This window comes from Pyxicephalus adspersus, chromosome 2 (genome assembly GCF_032062135.1).
Source record: "Pyxicephalus adspersus chromosome 2, UCB_Pads_2.0, whole genome shotgun sequence".
Taxonomy (NCBI): Eukaryota; Metazoa; Chordata; class Amphibia; order Anura; family Pyxicephalidae; genus Pyxicephalus; species Pyxicephalus adspersus.
The window spans coordinates 19287507-19307824 of NC_092859.1; the positions used below are offsets into that span (position 1 = coordinate 19287507).

At 38.6% G+C, this 20318-nt stretch overlaps 1 protein-coding gene across 1 annotated transcript in view; it reads left to right on the forward strand.

Annotated features, from left to right (window-relative positions):
• Positions 1-20318, forward strand: part of ANK1 (ankyrin 1) — a 114324-nt gene that overhangs the window by 48470 nt on the left and 45536 nt on the right. The window contains 14 exon segments of the mRNA XM_072399807.1: positions 364-561; positions 926-1024; positions 2047-2145; positions 3446-3544; positions 5014-5211; positions 5770-5868; positions 8065-8163; positions 8866-9063; positions 10819-10917; positions 11835-11933; positions 12694-12792; positions 13068-13160; positions 15358-15430; positions 16187-16210. Of these exon segments, the coding sequence (XP_072255908.1) occupies positions 364-561; positions 926-1024; positions 2047-2145; positions 3446-3544; positions 5014-5211; positions 5770-5868; positions 8065-8163; positions 8866-9063; positions 10819-10917; positions 11835-11933; positions 12694-12792; positions 13068-13160; positions 15358-15430; positions 16187-16210 (1576 nt within the window).

Consider the following 20318-nt stretch of genomic DNA (forward strand, 5'->3'; position numbering starts at 1 on the left):
CCTTCTTTATGCAACCAGGGCCACGATCAGGAGAGGCAATGAGTATTTCTGTACCGGGCCCTGGTCAAAGGTGCTTGACTTTTGCAGTGTTGGAACTTTTAGAAATGAGTGTGGGGGGCTCAGGAGGTTTACCTATTATGGAGCCCAGAAATTTCTTTCCTGCATGCAACATTAGGCCTTTGGTTACCTTCTGTGTTGATCTGGAAGTTCAGGTATGCTTTGAATATATTTTGGTACTTGTCTGACTATGTATCAAGCCAGATGAGTACTTCAGCCTACGTGCTATTAGAAACGTTACTAGTAATACAACCTTTGTACATGACAGGTGTTCTATATGATTTCCATTTCTTTCTTTGTTGTCAGAATGGCCTATCTCCTATTCACATGGCCTCACAAGGAGACCATCTGGACTGCGTGCGGCTACTTCTGCAGTACCAGGCTCAGATTGATGACATCACGTTGGATCACCTAACTCCGCTGCACGTGGCAGCACACTGTGGTCACCATCGCGTGGCAAAACTTCTTCTGGACAAGGGGGCCAAACCCAACGCCCGGGCTCTAGTATGTCTCTTCTAGGCAAAACGATCAACTGCTCCCAATATATGCAGTTCTGAATTTCTTACCAGAATTAATATTTCTCATCACAAATCTCATAAAACATTGCTATCCTTTCACAATTCTCTTCTATAATTTATCAGCTCTATTAGTATGCTTTCCTAAAGCTTTTCTCCTGGGTCTCCTTATTTTTGCTGCGTTCGGTTTGATCATTTTTCGAATGTCTACTTCCGATCAGCTTTTTTCTGTATTTCTATGAATTATATTTTGTAAGAACAGAAATTTTTATTAAATATTGTGTTTATTTAAAACATGTATTATGGTAAATCTTCCCTCTCCCCTTTTAACATCTGCTTATTTTTCTTTGTAGAATGGCTTCACTCCTTTACACATAGCCTGCAAGAAGAGTCACATCAGAGTCATGGAGCTCCTCCTGAAATCTGGGGCATCCATTGATGCGGTGACAGAGGTAAGGGAGCCATGCTGAGCGGTCCTTTCATTGGGCATACTCAGTATGTGATAATATTCACGGGATTCACTTTTATTGCAGTTATTCACGCTCACTTTCATTCTATTCTGACCTTGCCACCCAATTGGGGTCACAGAGATAGCGATCAGTCATGTCAACTTTTTGCAATCTACCTTCATTTTTTTAGTCTTGCCTCCACATTCCTGTTATAGCATTTGTACAGAATGTCTAAATATGACTGTTAAATTTCAAGATGACTGTTAGAAATTCTAAGAGTTCAGTCCAACTTGGATCATTTATTTTCTTATTGAATCTAATGTAAAACAATGGGCCTGATTTATTAAAGCTCTCTAAGGCTGGAGGGAATACACTTTCGTTAGTAAAGCTGGGTGATCCAGCAAACCTAGGATGGATTTCTTAAATGTTATTTCCTATTTGTTAGCAAATATTTTGAATCCAAGACCAGATCTATTCCAGGTTTGCGGGATCACCCAGCTTCACTAATAAAAGTGTATCCTCTCCAGCCTTGGAGAGCTTTATTAAATCAAGCTCTATGTCCACATTTTGAGTTGGCTCAAATGTAAGCCAAGCCAATCCAAGCCAATATGAGTTATATGAATATGAGCCGATATGACAATACAAAAATGATAAAACAAAATGAAAGGCTTCAGCTGGACTTTCCATGTTCTCTCCATGGTCAATAAATACAAGCTTCAGCTATGCCCCCTTTATTTTTACTTTGTTACTAGACTTTAACTTCATGGATGATGATAAGACAGCCCAAGCTTCCAGTGTGGACACTTTCATTGGACAAAGTGGTGGTAGTTGGTGGGCTTAGTCATGAAGCTATAGAAAGTCAAGGGCCAGTAACAAAATAAAACTCAAGGGAGGGCACAGAAGAAGTTTTTGGCTAATGACATATGTTATATCTACTCCTATGGAGGATGTTTCTTTTAAACATTTAAAATGAAGAACATGTTCCTTTTAATTCTGTCACCTCTGTTTCTCATTTCCTTCTTTAGTCTGGCCTCACCCCTCTCCATGTTGCGGCCTTCATGGGACATCTACCTATTGTGAGAACACTGCTTCAAAAAGGAGCATCGCCCAATGTGTTCAGCGTGGTAAGAACCTTCTCAGATGAAGTCTCGTGAAAAAAGGAGGGGTGCTGATGTCTTCAAAAATGTGTATTTGATCAGGAAATTTTTTTTACTGCCATCAGCTTCCTCAGGTCACCTTGAAGAGTCTTCACACCATCTGTACATAGTAGGGTATTGTCCGGACATTTCATTGTGGGCTATATTTGGAAGCTATATTTAAATACATGGATCTTTCCTAGTCAGATGTTTAGTGATTATGACAAAGCAGGGGGCTGCACCTGGTCAAAAAATGTTAAATGTTGAGTCCAGATTGAACATACACCACAACAAACCGGGACTTTATAGGCAAGTAAAATAAACAATAGTTACCTATAACGTCCAGGTGTATTTTCAATACGCAATACTGGAATGTGGCAAGTTGTATAACAGAAGTAGTAGTTGGTTTGGGGTATAGCAATGAATATAATGGTGAGTCCTGATAGGATATTTCCTTGGGTATAATAGAATAAATAAATGAGTTCTATGTTCTGTGCTTTAGCTCCCAGAATTGCAAACCTAATGGGTAAAGAGGTAACTCATGGAAGTAGAGTTTTTTTTTCTGGTTCAGACATGGTCAACTTTGACATCCTGATAAGGAAAACACCCAGTTCTCCAAGACAGAAACCAGGAATTGTAGCTGCTTCCAGCAGTATTCCCCAAAAGGATTTTAGAAACCATTGGGTAATTCCTCCAACCAGACAAGTATACCTAAAGCCTAATTTACTTGGATTCATTCCTTAATAAAAAAAAAATGGAAAAAACGTAAGGGTATATTTATAAAAACTCTGCCAGTACGTTTGCTCCAAGAGCTTCCTCAGGGGATATCTTGAGACCAACTATTTAAAGCAATACATACAATATATCAGTTCCATTGAAAACTAATAATTATACAGAACATGTAAATAAATAGGTAAAGTAAATATATCTTGAATATCTTGTATTTCTCTTTATTTTGAAGTCCAATGAGGACCTTTTGAAACAGGTCACAAATATGGACTTTAGTAATCCTTCTGGAGCACTGTACCTATTAAAACCACCAAACCGTCTTGATTTTCCTTCTCAATTGACTTTTTAAACTCATTTTGCTAATATGGTTTATTGTCACTGAATTTTCTCTGCTAACAGTTCTGGGAATAAAAGATTCTGAGTAATATATTCCCCACATCCCTGCTGGAGTCACATGTGCAGGAATGTTGGCACAGATTCAGTCACACATCCACCAAACACCAAGCATCACATACTTTTTTGATGTCACCATGAACTGTGATTTTCTTTTATGTTCCAGAAAGTAGAGACGCCGTTGCACATGGCAGCCCGTGCAGCTCACACAGATGTGGCAGAGTTTTTACTGCAAAACAAAGCAAAAGTTAACGCCAGAGCCAAGGTGAGAAGAATGATCCATGGAGCCCATCTCAGTCATGAAAAAATGTATTTTGCTTTAGATAAAGCAGGGAAGGGTTAGAAAAGTGATCAACATTTTATTTCAGTCTGTGTTTTTTTGGGGGAGAAAGATTTCCCTTCATGGTGGGAAGGTATGTTATTTTTCCAGATGGGACAAAAAACATTTTTTCCCAGTGCCAACTGCACCCCTATTTTCTCTAAAGGTGTTGGAGAAAATGTAAAATTTTCCAGTGTTGTCATCAACAGAAGGGATGAGCTAGCGAAATTTGTCATTTTGATCTCGCAGCGAATCGGGCCTTTCTTGCTTACAGAACATGTAAGCAAGAACAACCTTGTGATTCACCACGAGGTTGTGTTCTCAACGAATTTAGAGTTCATCTGAGTTTGCCCGCAGTCACAGCTGATTCAAGGCACCCGCGTGCCTCCAATCAGCTGTGACCGCAGGTTCCCACGATTACTGGGCTGTACTTATCAATGAGAACAGCCCAGTGACTGTGGGAACTGAACTCAGATGAACTCTCAATGGAGAATCGCCATTGAGAGTTCATCTGAGTTTGCCTGCAGTCACAGCTGTGAACGCAGGTTCCCACGGTCCCTGGGCTGTAACAGCCCAGGGACGGTGGGAACCTGCACACTGGACTTTAATGGAATTCACAAAATCGGTCTGCCGAAATTTCATGGACCCATCGAAAGTTCGGGGAAATTTTCGCGAGACTGCCAGAGGCATTCTCTCTCATCCCTAATCAACAGTAATAGAAACTGGATTCCATTTTTAATCTCTCCCCATTTTATCCCAAAACTGGGGCTTAATTTTAATAAATGCTCCTTAGGGGACTAAAATGTCTTTCTGTAGATAGTAGGAACTTTTAAAGCAAAGTCCATGCTTTAAAATGTTACCCAGGTACTACAAAGGAAACCACTGACCTATAGATTCACTGATAAATTGAGATAAATGTGTCAAATTACTATTGGTAGGAATAGAATTGGCTAAATAATGCTCCTTCTGTGTTCTCCTATTCCTCAAGCTATTACCCACTGTTGACCAACCAGTAAACATGAGCCATCTGTACAATAGTTCTAAATGAAATGCTTTAGTTTGTTTCTGATTGCTTTACAGTCACTAGATATAATCAATTTATATCCCAACTCTTGTTTTCTATAATGGGATAGGAACTAGACTATCCCCCAGTACTCGACACCCTGAAAAAAGGTGGTCTTTCTTTAATCATCTCTGCATCTCTGCGGAGTAGACAGTGTCCTAATTTTCTTAAACCTTTAGACTTGTAATGGTTGCTTAGGTACCCGAAAGGTAATGTGTTTACAGCAGGGTGGCTGCTTTTCTGGAATCGCAAATAAAATTGCTCATGTTCTAATGATCATTCTTTTCTGAGATTTATTTAATATTGTTTTTTTTTAGTATCCAGTTCTCATCTTGTTTTCATTTTCACAAAGGATGACCAGACCCCTCTCCATTGTGCAGCCCGTTCCGGGCACTTGGATATGGTGCGCTTGCTGTTATCACATGGAGCCCACCCGGACCCTCCCACAACAGCAGGGCATACTCCCCTTCACCTGAGTGCGCGAAGTGGTCACACACAAACTGCTGAGCTTCTCCTTGATAACCAAGCTGCACATACTTCCTTGACTAAGGTAATGCCTAATGCACCATCTAATGTTCCACCTTGACTGCATCCAACTGTACCCTTAGTACTCCTATACCTTGTTTTCCCAAAGCAATGTTACTTACTTACAATGTTATGGGGGATTCAATGGTAGTGTGGTACTAATGATTTTAGGATTGTTGAGTTAGGTGAGAATGTCTCATGCAAGTGGGGTATAAGTATGGGGGGTATGTGCGGAACTTTTGTTAACATGGTCATTGTACTAGGTGTTTCTCTAGCACCCTCCTTTTTAATTTCTCAATAAATATTTGTAACTTCCAAGCACCAATTTCTACTTTCTTGTTACAAACATTTCTGAAATTTGGAATTGTATTTTATGTTTGGAAAAAGAATCTGCTGTGTTAAATGTTTTTATTAATTGGTCTCAAAAAGAAAACTTTGTGTTTTTGGGACTATAGTCCAGGCATATCTTTGCATTATATCGCTGCATAATTTCTTTGCTTTGGCATGTTATAAACATTTATTTTCTGACTCCTTCAGTCTAGCCTTCAGTCCTTTTGCTTATCCATCTTTTTTTTGTCCTTAGAAAGGTTTCACTCCTCTCCATGTGGCTGCCAAATACGGGAAGATCCAGATTGCCGAGCTTCTACTGGAAAGAGGAGCTCATGGCAACAGTGCCGGCAAGGTGACTTATATACCTTATGTATCCTTGTCTATATTCCAAAGGGGCAGCTCAGGACTTTACAGCCAGTTTTTGGTGACATTACAATAGCATGGTGGCTTTAGGTTGAACTTTACACTTGTATTACATTTAAGGCAGAGTGGGATGGCAATGATAGTAAATAATATGTACTCCCTTGTTATTTTATGTTTATTTTTGAAAGAGTCAGTTGTGCTTAGCAGAATAGTTCACCTGTCTTTACAAAGTTTGCATAAATTAAGAGCTGTTACTGGGATGTTTTCATAGACTGTTTTCTTGATTTATCAGTGTTGGCTCTCGTCCCCTTAGATTCATCATTACCAGTAGAAAAAGCCATCTAACTGGCTACTGTGCAACAATACTATCAGTTTTTACTTCATATACTTTGTTAAACAATGTTCTGTGCCGTGTCTACAGGACACTCCAGCTCTGGGTCATCTTTGTTTGCACACATCATGGTAAACAATAAATTTCACATTTCACATAATGGGACTGATTTATTAAAGTTCTCCAAGTTTTGAGAAGGTAGACCATCATGGATGAATCTGGGTGATCCAACAAAACTGGAATTTATTTGCTATTATTTGGAAAATGTTTAATCTTGGACCAGATCTATTCCAGTTTTGCTAGATCGTCCAGGTTCTCTTAGAGAGTCTATCTTCTCCTGTCTTGAAGAACGTTGTAAAATTAGGCCATAAATTAGGTGTCCAACTGGAAATTCTCAATGGAAGTCTAAGTCGAAATTTTCTCCTCCCTTGGATTATGGAGAACATAGTGGCCACTAGTTCTGCATCTGGTTTGCCAACAGTAGTCCTTAAGTAGCTCTTACTACTAGAGAATGTAGTCAGTAAAACGGTAGTGGAAAGTTCACATAGCAATAGGCTTCCTGATAATTTTGTATCTAGGCTGGAGATTGACTTTTAGGATGGGATCAATCTTTAGAAATATTGGATAACTGGTTTGAATAATGTCCTTTTTACCCAGCCAGTACTGTTGTGTAATGGTCAAAATATAGCTATGCCTAATTAATGTATCATTCCATAACACGGTATTTTTCTATTAACATATTTACATCTTTCTGTTAATTGGGTGCGTCCTTTGAAAGTTCTTCTGGCAGAAGTGCCTGCAGAGTAGAAAGTTATAAGCATATATTTCATCTTCATTTGTAAAGTCTCGGGGGAAGACATTTGGTATGAAATATTAAATAAGTATGAAATCCCCTGCTGTTTCCTTTAAAATGTATTTCTTGAATTACATGAATTACTCTAAAATTGGTGTGTTTTTTTCGAAGCACCAGTACACCCATACAAACCTTTACTGTGACCATTACACCTACCTTTATGGTCACCCCTCCAAAAAACTTTAGGTGTTTCCACTGAAGGTTACTGTTAATGCTACAGCATTCAAGACATCTTAGGAAATTGTGAAAAGGTTAGGAGCCTTGTGAGAAGGTTTGATGCATTTGGTAAGGATGGTCTATAGTAGCCTTCACAGAGCCCCGACCCAATCCCCTTTGAACACCTATTGCTGACCAGGCTCTCATGACCAAAATCAGTACTTGGGAGAATGAGCACAAATTCCTATGTACACATTCTGGGTGGGCAGAAGTGGGTGCATCAACTCCATATTGATGTGCTTGGTTTTGGAATGGGATATCCAATAATCTTTTAAAGCTGTGATGATCATTTACTCAAAACTTTGGGCCATATGGTATAAAAGTAATTTTAGAAAAAAATGGAAATTCCTCAATTTATCAAAAGGCAACATCCCCAGATGTGAGAACATTGAAAAAGGACATACAGATTTGGGGACTTTTCAGGCCAATTGAGTTCCAGATTAAAAAGTTTCTTTCATATCTTGGAGTCCCCAATGGAGAGAGAGACTGAAGTCCCAGTTTTCCTCACGGGCTAATGGAGACTTTAACGCTTTGGTTCTTTTCCACATTGGAGCATAGTGGTAAAGAAAGAAGCAGGGAACTCGGTCTGAGATATATCACCTCTATAGTTCTTGTGAAAGTGACCAGAATCGGCCTACTAACATATATTCATTAGTAGAATATTAGTGTAGGGGGTATCTGTATGTTAATAAAGAAGCCTGTATATGATTCTTCTGGATAACAAGTAACAATTTCATCTTGTGCAATTATTTCCTAATGACTTGTTTTCTCTCTTTTTTACAAAGACTGGCCTTACCCCTCTCCATGTAGCTGTCTATCACAATCACCTTAACATAGTACGTCTTCTATTAAATAAAGGAGCATCTCCACATTGTACAGCACGGGTAAGTCCATTTACATGCAATACGTATTCACCATATTGTAATGACCAGCAGCTCATGGGTCAGTATATAATCATAAACTAAAACAGGCAGTAAGATGAGCTTAAAGTTATAGCCAGCTAACTCCAGGTACAGGACATGTAAAACTCACAAAGGACCAGCACCCAATATTGATGGTTTAAAATTTGTACTGTGTTTTATGATGCCTAGTTGTCTTAAAGTCACATTGGGTTTAAACTTTAGAGATCTGCATTATTATTTGCAAATAAACCCAGTAAACTTTAGGAACGTTATGGTAATGCTAGGCAAGGAGTAATTAATAAGCCCTAGTTAAATGTCTGCCTGTCCAAGCAAAGAAACCTTTTGCATATAATTAACCATCCCACATATATTAGATTTTGAGAGCAACTACTCCTTAGTTAAACTATTTTTTGTTGTTTGAATGGTATCAGATACCTGTGTCTTTCAATGGATAAAGACAACGAGTTTTCTTGGAGTCTATTAACTGACATGCCTCCGCATTTATAGTCATGGTTTTAGAACTAATTGATACAAAATTGAGGCATGCTGGTAGTAGAAGGGGTTATCCTGGGCTAGACTAAAAGTTTTATTTTCAACAGTGTTTAATCTTTGTGAAGGTGCAAGATAACCTAGGGGTATGTTCCTGTGTTCCTCTATAAAAATATTTTATATGTTTTTTGGCAGAATGGATACACACCTTTGCACATGGCAGTAAAGCAGCGTTCAGTTGACACAGCACGGGCCCTGCTGCAGTTTGGTGCAACGTGTAATGCACAGTCCCTACAAGGCGTCACTCCCTTACATCTTGCTTCTCAGGAGGGTCATGTGGACATGGTGACATTGCTACTCAGCAAGCAAGGAAATGTGCACCTTGGTAACAAGGTAATGAAGCATGTGTTATAGTCCAATACTAGACGAGGAACTGGAGAGTATGCTGGAATGCTAGAAAAAATATACTATACTTATATATTATATACTATATATATAAATATATATTATACTACTTATATAATACTAGAAATTAAAAGTACAATTTAGACATTAAATAATAAAGGATATAGGAGAGGTTTGTCTCTTAACAATAACCTAGCTGCTACTCATACAATTGTAATGCTTAATGTAATCTCAGCAGCAACCGTGGTCTTTGACCCATAATACTGAAGATGAACCGTTATCCTGAACTCAACTTAAACATACTAACAAATGACCTTAACCCCCCTATTATATATTTTATATTATATATAATTATATATACCGGTATTATATAAAGATTTCTTTGTATTGGACTCAATACAACTATTTTGTATTGAATCGAAAACCGCCACTCCTCCCGTCCGCACCAATGCATGCACCAACATCACTGGGAAACCCCAGGGATGGTCTCTGCAGTCACCGGCTGAAGATCGGAGGAAGAAGACATGTCCTAAAAAGCTGCAGGGACCAGCAGGACACCAGGGGACAACAATGGAAAGATAAGTGTTTTTTTTAATGTTTTTAGCGACCCCGTGTCACACTCGGGACCAGTAGGGGGGTTAATAAAACCTTAAAACCTACTATTGCCCATGTAGCACTCACACCCATAGGAGCAGATGAATTTCAGCAGTCAGTCTATTAATATAGTCCAGTGTTTTTCAACCTTTTTTGAGCCACGCCACATTTTTTACATTGATAAAGTCCTGCGGCACACCACAAATCAAAAATGTTACAAAATGACACTCTGTAGCTAATTCTCTAAAAATATACAAGGCAACTAAGCTACCTGCTGCCACACACTGACATGGATGAGTATTACATTACTCTGCCAGTCACTACAACACAGACACTCAACAATGGTAATTGGATAATTTCTCACAGTACACCTTAAGATCCTTCACGGCACACTAGTGGTTGAAAATCACTGATATAGTCCATGGGTTAATTGAGAATCAAAGAACTAGAGTGAGGGGTAAGTATCTTGGATGAAGTCATTGACAAACTCTCCCTAGTCAACCTTTTCTTTTTTCTTTAGCAAACTGCCAAAATCTTATCTCAACATCCAAGGCTGGTTATCCACTTCCTTGATATCCCACCCTTAAAAGTGCCAAAAAATGAGTATCTTTGCAGGATTCTGTCTTCTAGCATCTACTGGTGGACATTCTTACCCAAAAGGGAGAATCGTTCTTGTTCAGGAATCCAAAAGACCCCGGCCCCACAGCAAACTAAGCCCTGGTCAGGGTAGGCAACACAGGCCCCCCAGCTGACAGACTCATAGCTAACTGACTCTGGAGATCCTCAGATATTTTTCTTTTGTAAAACACCACCCTCCACAAACATCAGTAATAATGATTGGCCACATGGACAAACATCCTTTCCCCATAATTTATCTTGCCTTCCACTATAAACAGTTAAAGAAGGGGCAGCCAAGCAACATGTAAAAACTCCCCTGGGGGTACATTACCCTAAATCTCTGACAGCCTACAACTACGACCTAATAAGAGGGTTTTTAGTTTAGGTTAGGGACAGATCCTCTAATAAAGGTTCCCTACTCTTAGCCTACTCTTAGGAGCCAAATCTTGGCACAGAAAGTGATCTGTATGGTAACAGATGTTTTAAATGAAATGTGATAACAACTAAATACATGATTCTCACCATTTGCAGAGCTGTCTCACTCCGCTCCACCTGGCATGTCAAGAGGGTCACCTAAACATAGCAGAACAATTGGTGTCCCATGATGCCTCAGTTGGTGCTGAAACACGGGTAAGTTCATTACATAAGGAAATGTTAACCAATGGCTCTATTTCTTTTAAAATATAGCATATGTGCTGTAATCTAGCCTCTTAGTGGTTTCCTCTTACTTGTAAACCACTAGCCATTTAATTGGTTACTAGTGTAGGCCACCATCAGTAACCATCCATTAGACTTAAAGCGGGAACCTTCTGCTTGCTATTCTGTTGGTTGAATTATACGCTACAGCTGATGATTTTCATATATGCTGTATTACGTTGTAAAAGAACTGTCTAAGTAAAAGTACAGTACAATAGATTTACAGATTCCTATATGTTGTTGCTTCATCCATCTGAAAAGTACATTTATTATGTACTGGTACAGAGAGGGTGAATAAGACAGTTTGTGTCTGGTGAATCAGTTTAGGAGCTATCAGATCACAATAAAATATCTCTAAAGTTGGTCTACGTCTCCTTCACCCTATCTGTATTAGAATAGACTGGTCACCAACCTCCAGAGGAATCAAATACAAACCTTCTGGCAGGCAAAACAGCTTCTACGTAAGCTTTTTTCTGTGTATTTATTTGCGTGTCTGTAGCTGAGTTTAAATATGGGCCTTAGGGTATATGTCAGATTATTGACTCTGCCGATAGTGACACGCCGCCAGCAACAGAATTAGGAGAGGACTTCACTTACCTTAATTGTATTGTGCCCTTGCTGACTTACTTGCAAGAAAGCAAAATCTCTCCGGTATGACTGGCAAGGAAGTGACTTCATATGAAAAGGTAACCGGTTTGTTAGCAGTGCTGTCCCTGGCAAGTCGCTGATTTTAGCAAACTTTATTATAATGTAATCAGTGTCCAATATAGTTGTTTATAGAGTATTTAATGTACACTAATCTTGACCTGTCACCTGTGCTTTCATCACCTATGATTATTCTTTTCTTATAGATGGGCTTCACTCCCCTACACGTTGCCTGTCATTATGGCAACATCAAGCTGGTAAAGTTTCTTCTACAACATCAAGCCAATGTAAATGCTACCACCAAGGTGAGCAATGAATGTTTGGTCTGACTGCATTGAAGGTTTGTCTTCAGCATCCAAGGTTTTGCGGTATTTTATTAATTGTTCAAACACCATTGGCTTCTGTTACTAAAGAATGTGTATTATTGGCATTGTATTAATATATGATAACTATGGTTAATAGATTGAGGTCACATTGGGGTCAAGAAGTAGTCAAATTTGAGGCCATTAATATATTCATCCTTTTTATAGTGAAAGCTAGGTCTTTTGTAGCTTATGTATTTTCCGTCCCATTGATTGTAAGAGACCTTCATGCACTTTGAAGGATTAGTGCAGGATTAAGACAGATGTATCTCTCTCAGTCTAGAATTGTATGTATTATAGAACATACATCACTTGTTTCAAATAGTCCTGTTTTTTACTATGCATTTTGCTGTTTATGTTTTTGTATATATGGGCTGGTGAAAAGGCTGTAGTATGTGAAAAAATGATATACAAATTTTAGTACATCGCCTATGTGTAAAAAAGCACCTCATTACCCCTCCAAAAAATGAATTGAAGTCTTGTGCACACTCTTTTCCATGTTTTCACACATACAAGTAAACTGGATTGCAAAAGTAGCTCAGAGTACTTTGATGCAGATCAGAGGTGGTCAGAGTCAGCCATGAAGGAGGATCTTGAAAGATTCTAAAATTCTATCTCAATGTATCTGAAAGCGTGCCGAATTTGCCTATCTACACAACCACAAATGCAGTTAACCTAAAGATGAGTTGTGATTTTTCTACAGTTGGGTTTCACTCCTCTCCATCAAGCAGCTCAGCAGGGACACACAGACATTGTCACGCATCTATTGAAGAATGGAGCTTGTCCCAACCAGGCTAGCATGGTGAGAGCGGCCAGTCACCTCATGTCCTGTCAATATGTCCTGTCTTATGTCTGTCTCACAAGCTGTCTTCTAGTTCAGTTGTTATGGCCTCTTGTGGTCTGTCACTTATTTTGACTGTCACTGTATTTTATCACCCTGTCCTGTTTTTTCTTTGTTGCCCGTCTTGCCTTCTGTCACTCTGCTTCGTCACCCATCAACTGCTTCTTCTTGGCCTCTCATGCCCCATTCTTCTCCCCATTGCCCTGTTGCACCTTCCTGTGCCCTCGCCTCTGCAGAATGGAATCACCCCGTTGGCAATTGCAAAGCGACTAGGATACATCTCAGTGACAGATGTTCTGAGTCTGGTGACAGACGGACCCCAGATACAGGTGAGTCACAAGTGGGGAGCTAACTTACATTGGCTGGAGAAAGGGGGAAATCTACGGGGTCAGGTGAGTGACATGTGGAAGTGGTTGGAGATTTGTGGGAATTAAGCAGCAGGTTGGTATAAGGCCATGGGGTAAATTAAATTGTAAGCACCCAGTACAAATCAATCCATAGTGGGTATAGCTGTAATTATATGACATTAGCTTACTATCTATCATCTGCCTGCCAGTTTTCACATCAACACTGAGGAAGTTTACAGATCTGAGAAAGGTTACAGAAAAGAAAAGTTACAGACAAATTTACAGGCTGATTTTGAAAAGAAATCTTTTTTAACATGCTCTACGGTATGGTAGAACATATGTTCTACATACTAACTTTAACAATCTACATAATAATTTGTATGTTCCATATACTAAATGTAAGCCCGATTTACGTTAAAATCTTTTTGATTGCTTTGGGCCTCCATTACCTAGCAGAACAAGAGAGCCATGCTAATAGTTAAGAAGTATTTATATAAATATGGAAATCCCAGGATAAGAAGCCAACATGTTTTGGGGGCATCGTGCTGATTTGAATAAAGTGATGGACTTGTGAGGGTTGATTCAACTGAGAAGTAAGTTGGTTGCTTTGCCCATCTCCAAGATGCACCATTCAAACCTGCACTTCAAGCCCTGATGAAGCAGGACTAACCCCTGAAACATGCTGGCTTAATAACTTCGGACTTCAATGATATTATAAATAAATTTGAGTGTTGTTGTTTTTTACCTTCCAGTATTTGCTGAAGGAAAGCCCATCCATGTTAGAGAGCTACCTAACTACCTAAACTAACTTTGAATTAGTTAAGTAATTAGGATTAGCAAGTAATACCTTACTTCTGGCCACACAGTTATATTTGTGTATCCATCTTATATTATTTTATTGATTGGGAGCCACAAATACACAAGTAAATCCTAAAGATTCTATATATCTGTTAAATGATTTTGTTCCGAAGATAGAAAATAGTTGTATGATGCATTTACTTATGCAGACCTTCAATAATATCTTTTGCCAATAAACATTAGCACATTGCATGTAAATCAACACATCTGTATAATATATTCCCACAATTAATCCATTGGCTTCAGACAATGATACCAGACTGCATATAATTCAATTACATCAGAAGGCTACAGATTGCTAAAATCAAGTGTTTTCCATATATTTGAACATGATACCCAAATATCTCATTGCTGTTGATGATCTGTAGTAAAGAAGTGGCCATGTAGATCAATATATCGGCTTCAGTGCATACTTTGCACAGCAGTAGGTAGTTGAAGCTATTTGATATATCCACGGGCCCCTCTTTGTTGGAATGAGTGCTCTAAAGGAGCAGGTAGATGCTAAGGGACTGAATATGGGAGTCTATAACTTGCTGCATGTAGGAAGAGGTCTATTTGGAAACAATGACACCTTTTTCATAATTACAACAATAATAAAGTGACAATAGGGTTAAGATAGCAATGAAAACAGACTGAGGTTCTAACTTTTCCTGAAATTTGCAAAATGGATAAATATTTTGGCTTTAGATACTTAAAATTTTCCAAATGAAACAAGTACATAGATACCCCCTTATATGCGGTAAGGATATTAATTTATCAAAACTTAACTTCAGGCAGAAAAAAAACCCTTAGTTATATATTAATTCTGAAATAATAAAATGAATTTGTAATTTTAACCACCTTAATACATTTTTTATACTTCTACTATAATTCTTGCATGGCAGCTCTTGGACTGCGAAATAGAGCACTATGAGGGTTTTTATGTTTTGCCCATCATTGTTTTTGAACATGGTAGCAGGATAAGAAGAGCAGAGAGATAACTTGATCAATGGGCTGATACTCCTTCCTTTTCTAGCATTTGGCATGGACTTGCACCAGGCTGTATTTCTTAACTTAAGTGTATTCTGCAGAGAGATCCAGGATCTCGTAGGGGTGCATGGATCACAAGACTGGCTGAAAAGAATTACATATCCTCAGACAAATAAAGTAATTTATGTTTTAGTAGTTTTCCTGGCCTTCTAAAATGCTGGCAGGGTTAACATTATCTAATATGATTTGGTAACAGTAGGGGGATAATGGTGGGACATTGGCTGAGGTCAGAAGTCAATGGGCTGAAGGGCTAGTTGGGAGAGATCAGTGTATGACTTTGTCTCTCCCACAGCTAGCCAACGAAAGGCACAGAATGAGCTTTCCTGAAACAGTGGACGAGATGCTGGATGTGTCAGAGGATGAAGGTGAGAGATGCCTTTCTGTCTCATGCATAACATATGTTTACCCCTAATCTTCTCCTCTATTACAATGTTAGACAGCCTGTGGCCTGCCGTCTGTTGAAGGGCTACAAATCCTAGCCTAATGACACAAAATCCTTGGATGTGTAGGCTTAGCAAAGTTTCCTACATCCATCCTACGTGTCACATTTCCATCTAAGTTGTCTCTTGACATAGCTGCAACAAAGTCCTTTAATGACTACGGTTCCTAACGACAGATCTATACCTATTCTCTGTAGTAGGTAGTCACATTCAACTGAACTTATTCTTGTAATGTTGAAAGCATTTCATGGCGTTCCAAGAAACTTGGAACATAATGTAGCTTTCCAAGCTACTTCTAGTCCATTTGAATATGACTACCTACTTCTTCCTATACAATGATAGTGACCTAGCTATATAGCCGTATACCTATTCTTGTTAATCAGAATGTCCCTATGTCTGTCTGATGATTAAATATCCTATCAGACCAGCTAGCTCACAGTTCAATTAATGAAAGCTTGCACTATTTTTAAGAGAATACTGAGCTGGAAGTGTACGAATTTGCACAATATTAGTGTGAGGTCCACAGGCTGCCTTATTCCTTCCCTGTTCCCCCTTGTCACTTTGTATTTCTCTGGTTCTGGATCCCCTTTCCCAATAGTTTCTGATCTCAGAGTCTGCTCCCCCTTACTTTACCACTTGGCCTGGGCCTTGGATAAAACTGTGGCTCTTCTTACTTTCTAGGAACCCCCCACCTGCCTCTACATGGTAGGAACTGCGGCAATTTTGACCCCCACGAACCTCATAACAATCCAGCCATTCAGCTTCTTCATCCCATTAGTCTTGTCTCAGCTGACCCAAACCAAAGCATGTCATTGACATCTAATATGTAACCTATTAACTACTCTATTAACTTCTCATCACACAGAGTAGCTCACCTTAATATGTATTATCCATTATTATTGCATTAAAGGGATACAAAGCATCTAAAAGATTTGAATTGCATTAATTTTTTTTTCTTACATAGCTCTAATGCGGCCATTATTATTCCTAAATTCAAAACTTAAATCACCACTTCATTAATAGGTAACTCAAACATCAGTGATTCCATTGTATTTTAATACAATATTATTACAGATAAAGTCACTTGCATGTGTTCAGTCGTAATTCCATTAGCAAGTTGAATTAGGAGATGAATTTTTTCAGCATTAGCAACATAAGGAATATTTTTTTATCAGGATGGCCACTTAGGGTATCTCAAGTGTGGCACAATTTGGTCACTAGAGATGATCTGCCCATTTACAAGCTGTTCCCAAAGACCAAAAGATCTACTTGGATACTGTACAAAAGTGATAAAGTGGTCGTATGACCATGTATGTACATCTTAAGTTTCAATGGATAGATGCACAGCTACCCAATGGGTTTTTTTAATTCAAAAAGTTAATTTCCAAAAGTAATATTTCTAATTTACACTAATTAACATGGAGAATTTGCCTTGCCTTGGATTTACTTGGACTTTTTACGATTAGCCATACAGATAAAGTGTTTCAGAATCCAGTGAAGGTGTCACATTTTCCATTTTATCAAAATTTGGTCTTTTTGCCAAACAAGAATTGTTTCATGTACAGTATTTTGTTGCACTTAAATACTGGATCGCTGGGGAGTTTAGAATCCTTTCCGTTGCTCTATAAACTGCTAATGAGATGATGAATATTTACAGCATTGTATAAACACAAGTAATTAAAGTTTCAATGAAAGATAATTAGCATTCATTTACATCTCAAGTATTTACACCAGTGAATCTGGTTACTGTTACTTGTTATGTCATTAGGCCTCCTATTTAATAGTAAGAACAGGCTTATTCTTTAGGAATACAAAAATAATACTGAACGCTAATAATAGAGATGTTAGGAAGAGTGAACAATACCATTTTAATGCAAAACCCTTTTAATGCCTTCCTCTTGATCAACTACGTCCATAGGGTTTTTATTTTCCCCAGTGGTTGATTTTGATGGACGTATTGTCTTTTTTCAACCTCACTAACTATATAACAATGTTTTTTTGAATTGACAGTATATCATACTATATTAAACTATATCTATGTCCATAGGGTTTTTATCTGCAATATATTTATTTTCCTAGTGGTTGAACTAGATTATGAACTTTCTTTCTTTCTTTTGTCTATTTTTAACCTTACTATAATAATATGTAACAAACTAAGGCAGTGTAGAAAAGTGATTCTGACTGATTACACTGCACAACAACGATTTTGCTACTGGGAATAACAAATATGATTACATGATATCGAGTGTGCTGATTCCAAATTTGAATTTAGAATTTGCCTATCACGTACAGATTTTAGGTTATAGGCGTGCTATAGCTGTTCAAATGGTTGGTAATTGGGTGATGTATTTTTACATGGAAACATTATAACAGTTGCAGATACCACTATGTCTGCTGCCTCAGCTGAATCACTCTCCCTGTTGGCATGCATGTTCTAGCAGCGGCTGGGCATATCTGGGCAAGTCAGTGAGCGGACGACAGAACTAGGTATATAAGGTGAGATCTAGTAAGAGCTTGTCGCCAGTGCCAAACCATCCTATTGGATAGTACAGCTTGGCCATAGTGAGTCTGTTTTGAGCTAAAGATTGGCACAGCCATGTTAATAAACCGGACAATTTTTGGTACATTTGTGGCAAATATACCCCGTGTGATCAACACAAGAACCTAACCAAGAGGGTTAGATTTGCTTACAAGTATTACTTTGGATGTGAAATTGGAGATAGGACAGCACCTCATATATGCTGTCAGGTTTGGTACGTTGGCGTAACACAATGGTTGAATGGGAAAAGGAATAAAATGCCTTCTGCTGTGCCTATGGTTTGCCGTGAGGCAAAAGACCACCACTGGGACTGCTACTTCTGTATGAGTAAAATTGCCGGGTTTTCGAAGAAGACTAAATCAAAAATCATCTATCCCGATTGTGAATCTGCTATAAAGCACGAGTGGTCTGATGATGGAGTTAGGCTGCGAATACATACCAGAGCAGTGGAGATTGTTCATAGACTCGAGCAAAACAAGTTTGAAAGCTGTATTGCTGCATCAAGGTAACAAAAAAACCTTCTGTTCCTCTTGCTCATGCCGAGGGAATGAAAGAGACCTATGAATCCATGGAGGTCATTTTGAAAATAAATAACTATTCAGAACACAAGTGGAACGTTTGTGGTGACCTGAAGGTGGTGGTACTCCTTCTTGGCCTGCAATTGGGATATACAAAATATATGTGCTTTCTGTGCCTGTGGAACAGTTGTGATGACAGCAACCATTACAAAGTGAAAGAATGGCCACCCAGACCTGAACCCACTGTTGGCCAGTACAACGTGGAGCATAAATCACTCATTGATCCACAGAAAGTTTACCTTCCACCACTTCATATTAAACTTGGATTATTGAAAACATTTGTGGTTGCAATGGATCGTGAGGGTATGGTTTGGTTATCAGTATCTGAAGGACAAGTTTGGAAAAGTTATAACAGATGCTGAAAGCAGGCATTTTTGTTGGTCCCTATATCCGCAATTTGATGCGTGATGCCACATTCAGAGACAAACTCAACCCACTTGAACTTGCTGCTTGGGATTCATTTATACTCTTCTAGGTATCAGCTAGGCCATTTTCTGCATTGGGACGGACATGTCTTAGTTAATTAATTTGATATTGTGGATATAATATGGCTGTTTTATGTTCTGTGATGACTGGAACCTATACTGTGTTAAAGACTTCTCCCCAACCTGACCCCTACTGCCACACTGCACTTTATATTCCCTTGGTGCTAGTCACCAAGGAATGCTTCATATAAACCTACCCTAAGAGGAGGATTCAGTACCTTAAACCTTTCTGATTAACGTCTTGTTACCAATGCCTGCCATGGCATCTAATCATGTAACTGTCACCAGTTAATAGCAAGTGTTAACTATTTTTGCTTTTTTCCTCCTTTTGATCTTCTAATTTTTTGTGAGAAGCATCAGTTTAAGAAGAGACACTGTACAGTATTTCAAAAGCAAAAACTGTTTGGGGGTTTTGGATACAGTATGAGAATAGTTAAGTCAATTGTTTTTTCACTGTCTTTTTTTTTTTATATTAGGGGGATTTTTCCCAATGTCCGATTTGTGTTTGGAAGACTTAGGGCCATTTCAGACTTCTAGTGGGCTGCAGTGTTCTTCCATGGGCTCAACTATGGTCAAAACCAGTGTAGATGCAACTTGAAGATTTGTGACACGTACAGCTGTAGTTGGTCTGCTACTCCTAGACACATAGCAGCAGTTTGCAGAAAACCACATCGTTTTACATCATGAGTCTGATGGAGCCCTCATTGACCTGGAAACATAACAAGAATTTATAGTTCTGGGTACAACTTTACCATTTTTGGATCACCCAAAACTTTTTGTCCCAACTTTTTGTCACTAGGACATTAGGAGAGTGTGGACCCCCTGACAGGTGGTCTAACCTTTTTCTGCGCTATCCAAAACCCCATAGAAATATACATTAATATAGTATAGGATTTAATCCCCATTTTTGTTGATTTTAAATAGGTGGTGGCATTAAAGTCCTTTACACAAGTTGTGTGGCTCTATATGTTTTTAGGGTGTGGCATCTGTTGAATACTATCTAGTTCAATCCCCCCAAAATGTATTAGGTTGTATAGTACAGATGAATTCATAGCTAGAGATTTTAGTTCATATATAGAAAATATTTATTAGTTAAATATAGAATATTAGGAGTAAAAGTATTAGGAAAAGTGTATTAGGAAGTATCTAGCAACACACGAGTTTAGGGTAGATCAAATCTGTCTGTGTTTCATATATGAAACTGAATTTTA